General features: G+C 42.6%; 1 protein-coding gene across 2 annotated transcripts in view; it reads left to right on the forward strand.

Moving 5' to 3' along the window:
- STAMBP (STAM binding protein) overlaps positions 1–16,639 on the forward strand; it is a 152,026-nt gene that overhangs the window by 66,038 nt on the left and 69,349 nt on the right. For both annotated transcript variants that reach the window (XM_086943461.1, XM_086943462.1), the window contains exon 3: positions 916–991. In XM_086943461.1, the coding sequence (XP_086799587.1) occupies positions 916–991 (76 nt within the window). The remainder of the gene's footprint in view (positions 1–915; positions 992–16,639) is intronic.

Raw genomic sequence — 16,639 nt, forward strand, 5'->3', positions numbered from 1 at the left:
ACTAGTGGCTCTATACTGCACACTGAAGTGCATTACTAGCGACTGCATCTTCTGCACCCAGAGGAGTAGGTTGAGGCCTGGATTGAGCGACTTGGCAAGAATTGGAAACTAACTTGTTAAGAGCCAAATATGTTTTAATACGCAGACTCCAGTTCTTTGCTGACTGCACTCCCAGTAGCCCAATCGGTACTTGAGGGTCTACCATGTGTGATGGCTCTTGATTCCATAGCATGAATATTTTAATGTCTATTCAGCAGATAGTTAATGGGAGAATCCTGGTAGCGGTTTAGTATTTATGGAGCCAGTGACTTACAAGAGGGGCTAAAGACTGATAACTCACTCCTGATGCAGACTTGTTATTCCTCACTGCTGCTTGCAGGCACGGCCAGGAGTTTCAAATACCGTTTCACAGAAATTAACACCAGCCAACCACGTTGCGTTAATTTGTAACAGGCAGTCTTCCACAGCTCGCCCATGTGCCAGTGGACGAGACTGCTCACTATGTAAACATGCCATCATCACCGTTCTGAATACTTAAACCAGGATTTCCAAACGTTGATAAAACTGATGAAAAGTTAATAATGTTTTTAAGAATTCAGAAAAAAAATCTTTCAAGGTCTTCTCTCTTCTTTAATTTCTTTCATACTATTGTTCTTTTTTTTTAACATGAATAAACTTATTTCTTGGAAATCACAACATTGGCACACCAACCCATCTCTCTGTAACTTCCCTTTTGATAAGGAGAGCATCACAGCTGAGACACATCCTCTTATGTCTGTGATCCATTTATCAGGCAGTGACCATCAGTGCAGTGAAAATGCCCATGTATGTGCCTCAGTTTATTATAACAGTATTCCTATCTTGACTTGCAGTGTCCATCGAAGCAGTAACATTTATTTCTGTATCACTCCTTAGACTCTTCATTGAGAAGCTGCCAAAGCATCGTGATTACAAGACGGCCTCTTCCCCAGAGAAGAAAGACACACTGAAAGTAAGTATATTCACCAGATTGTGTTGAAAAAGCAAAACAAAAGGTCTCTTTCTTTCATTTATGCATTATGCCTAAGTTTTGGGAATCTTCACGCAGAGTGGTATGAGTATTTGTTTTTGGAAGACCCATTTCTGTGCCTTATTCAAATGGCAAGTGTGGTTTCATTTTTTAACATAGCCCTCTTTTATCGTTTAGTTTGCTTTCCTATAGTATCATACATAGTGCCTTGTGATGTCCCTGCAGTAAGTACCACTCCTAGTATAATGTCATCGTTTTTCTCTGGCTCATCTTTGTGAAATCTTACTGGGCACTGCCATTTCTAGCAGAATTAACTAATTGAAAAGGCAACCAGTGTCCCTTAATCGGAACCAGGCTATCAAAACTAAACATACATTTTTTTCCTATAGGGTGTATTTATGTGTCGATGAATGCGTATTTTGAAGGATACAATGAATGCATATTTTGAAGGATACAATGAATGCATATTTGGAAGGATAGCACATGAGAACTTATGCTTCAATAATGCCTGGGTAAAGGTTATAGTGGTTCTGGACCGGTCATATTTTAACTTTACTTTTAATTATTTATAATTAAATGATCAGAGAGTCTTTGATTTCAAAGAAATTCTGTTTGCATATTGCATCCATGCCACCTCCCCAAATAATCATTCACTTCCGCCCGAACAAAAAACCAAAATCTTCACCGTTCTCAGGTAATCACGATACTAGTTATTTCTACAGTCCTAAAGAATAGTGTTTACATCATACAAAATAAAATTTCCCATGGAGGAGCAGATATTCATGGAAGGCTCAGATGATCCCTACTTCCTGTGCTTCATCTTTAATTATTCAGAAATGAAGATTGTTCGCTATTGGGATTATATGTTCTGTCTATCACAGGGTACCCATACAACCTGCCTTCAAGTGGTACCTTAGGCTTAAATAAAAATACTATAAGGTAGTCTCAGAGGACTTACGTGGTTACTGAGACCCTTATGGACCTCTGAGTGTCATATAGCTAATTCTTTTCTATATACTGTGTTAAGTTAGCATGAGCTTATTAAATGTTTAAACACCATTTTACCTTTCTGCCTCATTTTGCACACAACACATAATTGTTGTTTAAGCTTTCAACCCATAAGAGCTTTGTGATTTACTTGAGAAATAATGTTATTGCTCTGATATCAGTTTTGCTTGGTACACTGTCTGCACAGTGAGTGCTGAAGGCTGCAAGGATAACAAGACACAATGTTGTTGTGAGGTCTGATCTTCGCACGTCCCTAGACATAACACATGCTGCTGCCAAAATCTGGCTCTAGGCGGGTTTTATATTGTTGTGCTGAACACACACGCGACACACTTGATGGTGCTTCGCATGCAGAGAGCTGGTGGAAGATGATGTGATCCTCTGCCACTGAGATTTTGAGGTGTGGGCTCGCCCTGCTACAACCCAAATGAGACCTTCATAGATATAAAATACTATGCTAAATAGGGAGGGTGTGAATTAGGTATTGTTAATTCCTATTCATTTCAGCATCTTAGTATGCTGTCACCATTCGCCTTTTATGGACTAGTAACTATGCTGATAACTTTGTGCCTTATAATATGTTTGCTAGTATTGTACAAGATACTGCGTTTGAGAACCTTGCATTAGTAAATAAATTTTTCAAACATGCACGTGTCCTCTTTTACTCCATGTTCTGGTTTGAAATTATTATATAACGAAAGAGTGTTCATGTGTTCCACGATACCTGAGGTAATCTGAGTACATGTTCTGGTCTGTCTAAGCATTGGGAGTTTGTTATGACCAATGAGACACTGTAGCTAGCTCGGTAAGGGGATTTTGGGTGCTGAGGTGAGTTTTGGGCCGTCCTAATTCACCGAGGTTCCAGGTCTCTATGCACAGTTCTGTAGGAGAATGGAATTCCCGCTACATGGCGCCCAACGTTGTTGGCCTTATATCATGACACTCAAGTAGTATATCATTCTAACCTTAACCCCTTCACTGTCGCTTCCGGAAAACGGTGGTGTCGGAAAAACCTACCTATTTTTTTAATAGGTCTTTTCAAGCTTGATTCTTACTAAAACGGTTTCCTTGAATTACTACCCAGTTGTGCTACAAAGTTTACTTTGTTTTTCTTATTTCTTGTGCCGTCATGGCTGCCGTGGACATTCCGCAGCATAGTCGCATTGCAGTGCAAGATCATTTGCGGATGTACAATGTGCCTTTGGAAGGCTTGGCTGTGATCATGGTGGTGAGTGTGGAACATGCTTATCCTTACGAACTGTTTTATTCGGCGGTGGACGCTAATTCTGGTGTGTTCCACACGTACACTCCCACAGCTGTACCTAATGAGTATACTCCGTACAGGGCACAGGAAGTTCCCATTGACGTTTGGCAGCATGGAGTTTGGTGGCGCCCTACCCCATTCTTTAACCGCTCCGAGGTTAGGTCCTTTTTCCATTCCAGGCGCTAGTTGGCCTGTTTTGGCTGGATTTACTCCTCATCCTCTACAAGGCAATTGTAACGTGGCTGAACTCCGAAGACTACATGTAGTCGCAATTGCCGTGATTAGAGCCTTAGTGCATTACATGGGCCGTAATCTTCCGGGTGGAGCTCCGGGGGGTGCGGCGCTTCCAGCCGGACAGGGCGGTTTAAAAATCAGTCCTGTCATGGTAAAAGCTCTCATGGGCAAGAAGCCCCAGGATAAGGATGATTTTCCTTTCTGGCTTGCTGAGAAATTTGACCAGCTGGAAGCTGTATTTCCTAATACGACTCCTGGTGAAAAAAACCGGATTCTTACGCTTAGTTTGCCGAAAGATTTGGCCCCTGAACTCGTTGACTGTGTGACCTGGGGTAAGACTTTTGCAGCGGTCTATGCGAGGTGCTATGGCACTCCGTCTATGTCTGTGCTGTCTTCGGCCCTTAAACGTGTTCAAGATGATCACGGAATGGAGTCTATGGTTGAGTTGGGCATGCGCCTGTGTGGCACCTTTGATGTGGTTTGCGATCTGATCCTTGCGATTGTCAAGGGAGATGCAGTGAACTTTCAGGTGGCTAACGCGTTGGCGGCAGTTAGCGAAGATCATTGTGGCGGCTTATAAAACCATGGGTCGCAATGCCAAGGGTCTTAAGCCTTTTTCTATTAAGGAGAAAAAGCACCCCCAGGGACAAACTTCGGAAACGGAAGTTCAGCCCAAGTCCAAAAAACAAAATTGGCCTAAAAAACAGAAACCGGGTAAGCAACAGCAACAACAAAAGACCCAGAATTCTCGTCCTGCGTCTCCGTTACCTGCACAGTCGGAACGTGTTTATGACTTGCGCGATCGCGCGACGATTACAACTCCTGATTGTTTTCAGGCTTCTGACCAACGCTCTCCTCGTTCCTTTCAGGACTCATCGGCCCGACAACCGGTGGTGGAGGGGGCGGCAGGGGTCGGGGTGGCCAGCAAGGACGTGACCAGCCCCGCCCGAGGAACGGTGCAGAAAAGCAGGAAGGCTCTACGCCTAAGAGACCGCAGTTTGCCAAGAAGAAAATCGCAGCCTTAACAGCGCATCGATATGCCCCAGATAGTGAGAACGCGGCTTCGGAAGCTGACGTGGGCTCTGACCTTGCTGGACAGCGCGGCGGAGATTACCATAGTGAGAGAGGCCCTCCGTCCACTACTGTAGGTGAAAGCGACTGATACTTATGTTGTCATTGAAACAGCTGATACCAGAGTTGCTCCCCCTGATAGACTTTTTGAAATTGTCCTGTTAATCGAGGGTGACATACAGCGAACCATAAAAGGGGTATTTTGGGAAAATCTTTCGTCTACATATGACATTTTGCTTTCGGAGGCTGACTAGCCCCCACCTTTTGTGCTCGCAGCTCCGCGAGGGGAGGAGGTGATCCTCCCCAGTTTTGCGAACACAGTCTCGAAAGAGGATGCGCTGTTCTTGCAGAAGAGTGGGCTCTGGCTCTAGCACCGGCTGTGTACCGCAATCAATATGGTTGGGATAGATTGTCCCCATGCCATGAGATTCCTTTACGGTCTCAGCCACAACCTCAACCTCAATATCCCATACGGCGAGAAGCTAAGGCTTCCGTCGCGGCTATCCTTGAACAATTAGAATATCAAGGTGTGATTGAAACCTGTGTGTCACCAATGAATAACCCTCTTTTTACTGTGAACAAGCCAGACGGTTCATTTCGTTTGGTATTGGATTACCGGCATTTAAACTCGCATTGCTGTAACTGTGCAGTACAGAATACCCACGGCTCTGCTCTAGTGAATAGTCTTGTGCGTAAGCGGTTTAAAACCACGCTTGACATTTTTTATGCCCATCGATTGGATGCTCTAAGTTCCCAATGGACATCCTTTACTTGCGGCGGTTTTCAATAGCAATTTCGGCGTTTGCCTATGGGCTATAACAATAGTCCTGGGATTTTCACTGCCCGCATTGTTTCCCTATTAGAGGGAATCAACCCAGATGCTTGTTCATATGTGGATGACATATATCTCACAGACGACGAGCTTTGGGAGCATCTGTGTCGAGTTAACGGGATTATTTGTGCCTTTGCCGCCTTAGGTTACAAATTCAACTTTGACAAATCGCACATTGCAGAGTTCACAGTGTTGTTTCTGGGCTACGAGCTCAACAACGAGGGAAAGGGATTGGCTCCACACTTCCTGTAGAAATGCGCACAATTGCGCGCTCCGACAACACTGAAAAAATTACAATCTTTACTGGGCTTCTTGAATTTCGGGAAGACCTACATTCCAGAATATGCCCAGCGTATCAAGCCGTTGTATGCTTTGATACAACCATCTTTTTCCAAATCATGCTGGCTGCCAGAGCATTCGGCTATACTGCAGTCTTTGCAGGCTGATCTGCTCGCTTCTAACTTCTTACTGACTTGTGATAACCAGACCAACCTGGTGATAAGAATTATCCCTAGGACGGTGGGTTTCACGTACCTGACTTTTAATGAAGGAGACACAATACCTATTGCTTACAAGTCACACTTCGGTTGAATTGCGCTTTTCCACTGTGGAGAAAGTTTTGACGGCTGTGCAGATGGCGATTCTTAAGGAACGTGCCCTGTCACAGGGAAAGCGCATGTTGGTTGTTACCCCGTGTCCTGCCTTAGAGGCAGTCACAAAAGCCAGTGTACCAACTTCTAAAGCTTTGCACCCTCGGTGGATTCAATGGGCTGCGTCCTTGACATCTCAGGATGTCACGTTTATTTTTGACGCCTCATTACGGTCGCAGGAGTACTTACAGTATGAATTCGTTCATCCGACTCCTTTAGCAATGCGACCCCTGGAGGATTTCCATTGCATCATTTACACTGATGGTTCGGCGCAGGTTGCGCATGGCTCTAAACATGCCTACGTTTCCGCATGCGCCATTGTGGTTGGTGCCATGGTGAACGATGAGTTCAAGTCCAGTGTCGTGCACACGCAGACACTAGGGGACTGCACTGCACAATTAGCAGAGCTTCGTGCTCTGATGCTTGCATTGGAGTACGCTGATCCTTGTGTGACAACTCTAATAGTATGTGATTCTTACTACTGTGTCCAGTCTTACAATGAAAACTTGTTCTTTTGGATTCAGAATGACTTTCGTGATTCCAAGGGTAGCACAATAAAACATAAAATGATCTGGGTCCGAGTGGCTGAGTTGAAAGAGCGGTTGCCACTTGTGTTTGTGATTCATACTCTCGGCCATCAGCGTTTAAGAGTCCACGCTGTTGGTAACTCGCTTGCTGATGAAGCGGCGAAATCTGCAGTATCGAAAAACTTAGTTGCAGCAGTTACACGGTCCAAAAGTAAAATAGATGATGACATCTTGGTGGCAGTTGCTGCCACTGAGAATGGAGGTAAATATCTTGCAGGGTTCCCTTCGAAGTACACATACCACTTAAGTCCCGATAAGGTTCCTTATGTAAAAATTCCTGATGTTGGCGAACGTTTGATTCCCAACTCGGATCGCAGAGCTACTTTGATTACAGTGGCGCATGAAGGTGTGGTGTCTGCGCATGCGGGCGTCTCGGCCACTGTAACTCAGCTACAACAGAGGTTCTGGTGGCGGGGACTGTACAAACAGATGCGTGAATATGTCCTTCAATGTGACATTTGCCAGCAGATCAAGCCTTCGACTGCTGCGCGTCCGCCTCAGACACAGTTGTACATATCTAATAAACCACTGGGTTGCGTTTATTTAGATCACTGCGGTCCTTTTTCTTCTGATACTGCGTATAAATACATCTTAGTAGCAGTTGATTCATGCACACGCTTTGTGTGGGTATGGCCCCATCGCAGCGCTGATTCACGGACTGTCATAAGAGATTTGTGTGTCTTTTGTAGGGATTTTTGCCTGTGGTACCTTCCATTCGGATCAGGGTCCGGCTTTTGCCTCTAAGGCGTATAAGGATGCTATGATTTCGTTGGGGGTCCAAGTCAAGTTTTCGTCTCCATACAGACCTGAGGGTAATAATGTAGTGGAGCGAATGAACCGTGACTTAAAGCAATCTTTGACAGCTCGAGTTATAGGCACTGGCAGAAACTGGTTAGCCCACCTTAATGGCGTGCAGCGTGCTCTAAACAATCTCCCTAGAAGGTCTCTGGGTGGGCGAACCCCGTACGAAATGCTCTTTGGTATCAAGATGTATGTCCCTGACCTCGACGGTCTAGAATGCGTGGCTCAAGCCACGTCCTTTGACGTAGATGAGCATTGCAATATTTTACAGGATCTACAAAAGACCAGAGCCAGTCTTGCAAAGGAACATTTGCCCTCCACATCGGATGATGCGTTGCAGATCCCGGTAGTTGGCTGGCTACCCAAAGTTGGAGAACTGGTTTGAGAGAAGATCGATAACGAGAAAGAATTTGGTCCTTCCTATCGAGCACCGGTTCCCGTTCTTGGAGTGAAGGGCACAAGAACAGTCATTTACCACCACTTCCTGGTCGTAAGGAAAACAGGTTTATCTGAATTGACAATGTCAAGTTACACAGGGTGGCCGATTCTTCATAGTATGACACCGGCGGTCTCCTGTCCTTCGGTTGTGAGAAATTCTGTGTTGGCCACTATTTCTAATGCTGAGCCAGAAGTGGCCCTCGAGATACCTGCCATTTCCAATCCTTTATTCAATACTTTTCACGTTAATAACATTGATGACATAGACTATGCCTATCCTGCTGATTTGTCGATGCCTGATATACAGACACGTTTGACCACAGAATCCCGATTCTCATTTGACTCTGTTTCAGTAAAGTTGAAGAAACCCTCACGTCTAGCAACGTATGCCACCTTATTTAAAAAACATTTTTTGGTACCTCCATGGACATATATTTGGCTGGTGCTTTTTTCACTATATCTTTTTATGTCAATTGGGTTTATGTTTTATTTTTTTCGTCTGGTCGATGGACACTATGTCGGGGAGAGAACATGCATTCAGCATCTTAATGGAACTTTGGCCCCCCTTTCCTTGTCCCATTCTGCACACAGGCTGAAGAGAGATTTGAATTTTGTGAACATCACTGCTTGGCTGGTCGGATTGTGTGGGATGCAGTTAAATTTCAAATCCATGACCCAACTGAAGTGGTTAATGTCCCTAATGTACTCAGAGTGAACATGGGGGGTGTGGTGAAACAAAACATACGTTCTGATGATTGGGATGTTCAGGCCGTAGAATCATTATTTTCTGATTGAAATATTATACTGCCTTTGATGCTGAAGATTTGTATTTAGAATCTGCTGATTATGGTGATTTATTTTGCTTTCAACATTTTGGTAACCATTTCTTGCATAAAACAAGTTCCAGAAGGGGTACTGTAAATTACACACAGTGGGAACATTGCCCGGCACCGTTACAAGGCAGCTCCAGTACATTTTTGAAAAAGTACACTTATTTTGCCGACTTTAATCAATCAAGTCCTGAGTCCTTTTACTTTAAGATGACACAAAAGCCCATGTCCAAAGTTGGACTTACCGATACTAAATTGTTGTATTCGAAGTCCTTTCTAGACAGATTAGCTGCAGAAGGCTATGAGCTATGGAAGGATACCATTGACCTTAAATCTGTTTGGGGTTCTAAAAATTGGCAGGTACAAGGCACTGAGGCTTTGCACCGTGCATGTCTCATCCCAAATCATATGTTGTTTTTAAATTCTACCATTTTCCAGACAACATGCTTTGGATAGGCTACTTCAAAAAAATTAAATACCCCTTCTATTCCTGATTTGGAAGAACATTCGGGTTGGAATAATTTCACACAATTTTCCATTCGGGAATTGCACACGTTAATGCACAATTCATCCTTCAATATATCCAATTTGGATCCGAGGGGTTGGCTGATGTGGCACAGAAGCCATGATTGTTGCCAACGTCGATTTTTGGGTTTAACTGAAGGTTTTACACAAGTCAGGCCTGATCCACGTTTTTATGCTGACCATACTGTCACCACTTACTCAGTTGGCAAATTATGTCAGAATTGGCTACAACATTCTACATTAGCTGCTGTTAAATTACATCTTTCCAAACTGACTGATGATGTGGATTTAAATGATTTCATAAAGGGCCCGGCTAATGGTAGATCTAAAAGATGGGTTTATGCAATTTACACTGAAATCTGGAAAACGTCACAGGTTGAGGCTGCTAAGCGCCTAAGAGCAATAGATCAAGCTAATTTAGAAAAAGTGCTTGCAGTTGTCGATAACAGTATTAACATGCTTTCTTCCCGCATTTATACATTGAATAATATTGTATCTTCTGTTGTTGACATCGTACATGATGAAGTGTGTGTTTTGTACCATGGTCAGAATCAATTGCGTTCTATTATGCAATTTGCTTGGACCCTGCAGACGCTTAAGGCTGGTCGTGTGCCTTGGAGTTACATGAACGTTTCCTCTCTTTTCTCCACTTTTAATTTAACTGACAAACAACGCATGCTTGCAATGCGTGATGCTTCATTTTCCATGTTACACATTGAGAGGTTGGAATCTTTACCGTTCTCTGTAGCTGAAGCTACTGCTGCAACGTGGCTTATCCACGGATTAATCACATTACCATTTGCCTTGTACAAGTTTACTAATTGTATGCGTTACATAGCTCTAGGGAGATATGAACCATTAGGGAACTCATTCCTCCACGAGGCGTGGCCTCTTCCATTCACTTATAGATGCCTGAAAGACGGGAAGGAAGTGTATCTTAATGGGGAAGAATGCACAGAGTCCCCTGACCAATAATTGATATGCAGACACATCCAGTTACATGGTTCTTGTAATCAGGACTGGCCTAATTTAGCCTGTTTTTTAAAAGGGACTCCAGTTCCTGCAATGGTTCCCACATTCACAATACTGGCGAATGGTAGTTATTTACTGTTGAATAACGAGGAGTGTTGCGGTTTAATTAAAGGTGTCGCTTATGTGGTAACTGTATCTGAACGTGTCGTATGTTGCAAAAACGTTCTGCATCCTCCTACGCATGGGAGTTCAGCTGTTTCCATCTGGCCGCGCATCTCAACCTTGAAAGCAGAGTTCAATGGTATGACTAGAATAAGAGCCCTTTTGTCTTAAAAAGAAGTGGCCCTGAGTTCGGCCCGAGAAACATTCGTCCTTCACAAAGCTAACACGCGCACTGAGGTGCAGGCCCTTTTGAATACTGATTTACCGTTACATTTCAGTGAGCTGGTTCACCAAATCTTTAATGCCTCCTCCCTTCTGGCCTGGCTCATTTTTTAAAAATAGTTAGCAGTGGTCTCTTGACTTCATTCGAGAAGATATTTGGAATCATCCCTAGCTTTTTCCATTCTATATTTTCGAGTCTGTTTGGTGGCTTCCCGGTTTTGCTGGCATTAGCTGCAGGCGTTTTGATTATATTTTGTTTTATTAAACATGGATGCCCGTCCTGCGCTGGAAGCCGCAGAGCCCCTCCTACTGCTGTTTCGCAACCAGATGCTTGATTACTATGGCACCCTGCCGCTTGCGACTTTAAGCACGGCATTTGGATTATCGTTTCGATTTTCCTATTTCGCATGTGTGCAGCTTGTCTTACATTGCCTGAGCTGCGATTTCGAATGGGCCCTTGATTTGTGTCTCTGCTTGACGGTGTCTCCTGACGTCGACTTTAATCATCTGATGAGCCCCGTAGTTGCTCACGAGTTAGTTTGTTCTGGCGAAAGGATTATGGCCTTGGCAGCGATGCATGGACTAATGGGTCATTGGGACATACTCGCAGCGGCGCATGAGTTCTTGGCACAGAGCGTTCTTGAAAACCCACCGAGTTGTCCTCTGATGCTGCTAGAGGATCCAATGCTAGAGGAGCACATATGTTCTTTTCCGCTGCTTAATTGGATGGCTGAACTGTTTTCGGATGATGACCGTGATTTCATTTTAGAAGCTGTTGCTGTATATTTTGCGTATACAGTCCTACCCTGAGATGCCTCGGAAACTTTTTATTATTTAGGCACGTACCAGTTTGTATTTTTTTTGATGGTGCCTTTTCCTTACGCTGAGTTCTTTTTATACGCCCCAGGCCTATTGACTTTATACGCCCCAGGCCTATTGACATTATCATTGAGGATTTTGAACCATTTATTTTGGCCACTATAGGCCATCATGTATGCCTTTTCAGATTAGCTTAGCTCATTATTATTGAACTTTGCTTTCATGTTATGCCCCTGTTCTGGTTTTACCTTGCCTTGATTTTGTCCGTGCTCGGATCATTGTGGGGTGTCATATAGCTAATTCTTTTCTATATACTGTGTTAAGTTAGCATGAGCTTATTAAATGTTTAAACACCATTTTACCTTTCTGCCTCATTTTGCACACAACACATAATTGTTGTTTTACCTTTCAACCCAGAAGAGCTTCGTGATTTACTTGAGAAATAATATGTTATTGCTCTGATATCAGTTTTGCTTGGTACACTGTCTGCACAGTGAGTGCTGAAGGCTGCAAGGATAACTAGACACGATGTTGTTGTGAGGTCTGATCTTCGCACGTCCATAGACATAACACACATGCTGCTGCCAAAATCTGGCTCTAGGCGGGTTTTATATTGTTGTGCTGAACACACACGCGACACACTTGATGGTGCTTCGCATGCAGAGAGCTGGTGGAAGATGATGTGATCCTCTGCCATTGATATTTTGAGGTATGGGCCCGCCCTGCTAAAACCCAAATGAGACCTTCATAGGTATAAAATACTATGCTAAATAGGGAGGGTGTGAATTGGGTATTGTTAATTCCTATTCATTTCAGCATCTTAGTATGCTGTCACCATTCGCCTTTTATGGACTAGTAACTATGCTGATAACTTTGTTGCTTATAATATGTTTGCTAGTATTGTACAAGGTACTGCGTTTGAGAACCTTGCATTAGTAAATAAATATTTCAAACATGCACGTGTCCTCTTTTACTCCATGTTCTGGTTTGAAATGATTATATGATTATATAACGAAAGAGTGTTCATGTGTTCCACGATACCTGAGGTAATCTAAGTTCATGCTCTGGTCTGTCTAAGCATTGGGAGTTTGTTATGACCAATGAGACACTGTAGCTAGCTCGGTAAGGGGATTTTGGGTACTGAGGTGAGTTTTGGGCCCTCCTAATTCACCGAGGTTCCAGGTCTTTATGCACAGTTCTGTAGGAGAACAGAATTCACGCTACAAGAGTTATTATGCCAACATGTTTCTGTCCTTCTAATAGAGCCTACAAAAGGTCTTGGGCATTCAACAGGGCTTAAAGTTTGTAAACCTAGACTTTATTATTTATAGTGAAGGGTACAGTGGAAAATATTGAGAGGACCTACCTGTCTTCAATCAATCACCAATGACTAGTTCCTAGTCAAGGGAAGAAAGACAAACACATAGCAGTAGTGGTAGTGGTAGGGACAAAAAGGTAAACCTAGTATCGGTACACACAACAGTAGCAAATTATTTTGCAGTGCGATATCGTAAAATGTGCACTGACATTTTTATGCACATTAAAACAACATTAAAAACAACCACAACCGTGGCACGTGTGACATAAAACACGCTCATTCACTTCACGCAAGCATAGGTGATGAAGACACATGTTGGGGAGGGAGTGCATTATGTAATCCCAGTGTAGATCAATATCTCATTTAGGGTAACCATTACAACCCCTGGCTTGCATCTTGAGACCCTTGGCACTACCTTTGCGACCCCTGGCCTCATTGGTGGCAAAATTAGTATCCAGAGCACATGGCCGAACCCACACTCCTTATTTTCTATCCTTTTATTTATTCACTATTTGTGTAATAAAAAAAGGACCGCAGTGAGCTGGAATGGGACCATTGGTGGTAGCTGAGGTAAGTTAGTGTGCTTGTGAGTGAGAGTGTGTTTGTGAGAAAGAGCATGTATATGTGTGAGCAAGTGTAAATTTAAGTGTAAGAGGGTGTGTGAGAGTCTGGTGGGCATTGAGAGAGAATGTATGAGACTTAGTGTAGGGAAGCAGAATTGAGTCATAATTAGTGACTGCAAGTGAGTGAGAACGAACAAGAATTAGTCTAAGAAAGTGAGAATGAGTGTGAGTAACAATGATTGAGTGAGTGTATGTAAGTGATTGTGAGTGAGAATGTGGTGTTATGCTCGTAAGTCTGTTGTTAGCTCTGGCATACTGAAGGTAGTTCTTGTCTTTTAGAGACACATGGTAAAATACCAGTACTTGCATACTTGAAGCAATTCTTAGCATGACAGACACACTTGTTACAAAATACTGCTAATGGCATATTAGAAGTAGTTCTTGGCTTATGGCATAGCTGTATATAAATGCTGGTACTACCACATTGTAGGTAATTCTTAATATAAAGGAGAACAGCCTGACATATGGGAAGGGGGCAACCATGCCAAAATTCTGACCCTGACATACTGAGGTAAATTTGACATTACGGTCACCTATGGGTTATGTATGGCACTGGGATATTGGGGGCACTCATGACAAATTGGTAATCCTGGCACAATGGAGCAAATTTTTTTATATATGGTGGCATACATCGCACATTTTGAAAAATGGGGTCGCTTCTTGGAGGGGTGTCAGCTTTCACTGGCTGTGCTTACCATGAAAAGATTTGAATCTTTCCGATCCTATGGCTTTGTAGCAAATCTATGTAAACATTGTGCATAAAAATTCACTTTTTAGCCAGAATCTTTTAAAAAAATTCTCCCGGGGGCCTTAGTAGAGACCTGGCTTTCTCACTTTGCTTGCTCACTACAATTCAGGGCAAGTTAGCACCATCATTTATATATATGGTAGCTAAAATAGGCCTTAGTCTGTGTTGTGTTCTTACATTATTAATGCAGTTATAATGGAACTTCAGCGATGTCAGTTTTTGTAGTGTCCTCAGTTGCATGGTAAGACTTCCTGAAAAAAATATCAGGGTCAAGGGTCATATGACGTCTCTTCCTCTGATGTAATTAAGGTCAAAGGGCATGTGATAACATTACCGCTACCCCTGGCATTTTGGTAAATTGATGCCCATGTTTTATCTCTTTTCTGGCATAGCTCTAGCCCTTGAGCAGATCTTCTCCAGCCTTCATCTTTTTTATGGGTACTGTCCCGTCTTCTACTCCACTTGATACTTAGATGAAGGGTCCAGGAGCATTGGACCAGGACCCTTATGCCTTGCACTGGGCCGGGCACTCTCTTCTCGGTTGATAAGACCCTTAGTCTGCTGCACACTCCTTCCATGTATTGCCCTACAGCTGGAAGCAGTATGTCTTCCATGAAAACTATTTTATACAGATATAAGTACAATTTTTAGATCTTTACTACCGGAAAGCACAAGCTGTATGGTTGCAAAATATTCTGTGTTGGTCCCTCTATTGTGTGCTTGTACTTCACACCTGTGTTACTCTCTCTCTGGCGAGTTGCTTTTCTCTTTTTCACCCACCCACTGGTTCATTGCCCCCTTCCTCTTGCTATACTTCTTTATTTTCATTTACACTTTCATGCCAAAACAACTATTTTTTATTTACCAATCCAAGTGGCGTCTGCAATCCCATATCCTTAAATAAAGAAGGTCAAATGTTGGGCGCCTTATTCTGTAGGAGCAGGTGTGTGTTGTGACACATGAACGCCCTTACAGAATGACTCCACTCATAGTATCTCCTTTTTTTTTTTTTTTTTTTTTTTTGCTGATGCTCTGCAACATCTGCACCCTGCATTTGTATAGTAAATAGGTCCAAAAGGCGAGACCTGTTGGTTTTGTCAGTGCTTGTTTGTTTCTTTTGTTCTGCATGCATGCATTTCTTTCTGGCTTCTGTTTTTCCAGAGCAAAATACCAACTTGCCTGATATAAATCGATACTAATGCGAAGGTACTCCCTCTTAAGATTCAGTGGTTATGCATATTAATACATAGCTGTCATCTATCCGACATCAAGACCTACCAGAGGTTACATCTTCCTGCATATTACAAATAACTGACATTTCACTTTGTCATCAATTATACCACAAGAAAATCAGTCACCGTTTAGAAGCTTTCTGTGTAATAAGTGCATCCTTACTGCTTTCATATCAGTAAGAGATTAGATTAATTAAAATCAGGTGCTTCTAAACAAGTGCACATGATAACTTCATGGTGTATTTATGGTTGTAACCTGCTGTAATTAATTGACTGGCCTGTCTTTTAAGATGAATAATTGCAATAAAGACTTTTTTGAATTGAAGTGATAACTTGATCATCAGTATGTTCTCCCACCTGTCTATAATTTCAGAAACGTTGTCAGTTTGATCAGGGGCATTCAGGTTTATGGTAACACATAAAGCATGGATTTAATTATATTTGTAGCGTGTCAGAGAAAGAAGTGTTGTGGAGGATTATAAAGTGAATTCCAAACATTATTGAAGTCCATCATCCCACAGTGAGAATCATTTACAGATGGAGAAAGTTGAGGATGGTTGCCAATCTGCCCAGGAGTGCTCATCACTGCAAATGTACCATAAGACCAGATAAAATGATTCTCCGAGAGTTTGCAGACATCTACAAAGCTGCCTTCAGGTATCTATGAAACTTCTGCCAATGCTTTAAAAGTCTGAGCTCGTTCTACCATTAAGGAAAGGCTGAAAAGGTATGGCTTTTGTGCAGTGGTAGTCAGGAGAAAACCTTCTTTGCAATAGGAAGTTTCCCGACAGCACCTGAATGAACCACAAGTGTTCTAGAGCTCCTGACAGACTAGACCAAAGTGGAGGTGTTTAGCTGTAATGCACATCAGTGTGAATCAAAAAGGTATCTCCAGACGAATCTCTTATCATACGTCAAGGGGTGGTAATTAGGACCATCTTTGTAGCAGAATCTAGATAGCTCATAGTCAATGAGTCCACCATTGGCAATACTTATGGGCTCACAGTACATATACCAAAGAGTAACAATACCTAAAAGCACAATGTCATGAAATAACAGGAAACCAATACATAATATTACATTTACAGTCCTTTTATTCATAGTGTTAATGATTGTTATATCTAATCTTATCTGTAACATTATTTATGGCATTTGTATTCAGTATGCAAGTAATAGTTTGCGTTGCCATTCTGCAAGTTATGGATTGCAGAGCTAACCATGACTGGAGAAGTTCTTCTCTTTTTAAAAAAAATAGTTTTTTGTTTACCATAACTTCGCTTTAATTTATATGTAT

The sequence above is a fragment of the Lissotriton vulgaris genome, chromosome 11 (genome assembly GCF_964263255.1).
Source record: "Lissotriton vulgaris chromosome 11, aLisVul1.2, whole genome shotgun sequence".
Taxonomy (NCBI): Eukaryota; Metazoa; Chordata; class Amphibia; order Caudata; family Salamandridae; genus Lissotriton; species Lissotriton vulgaris.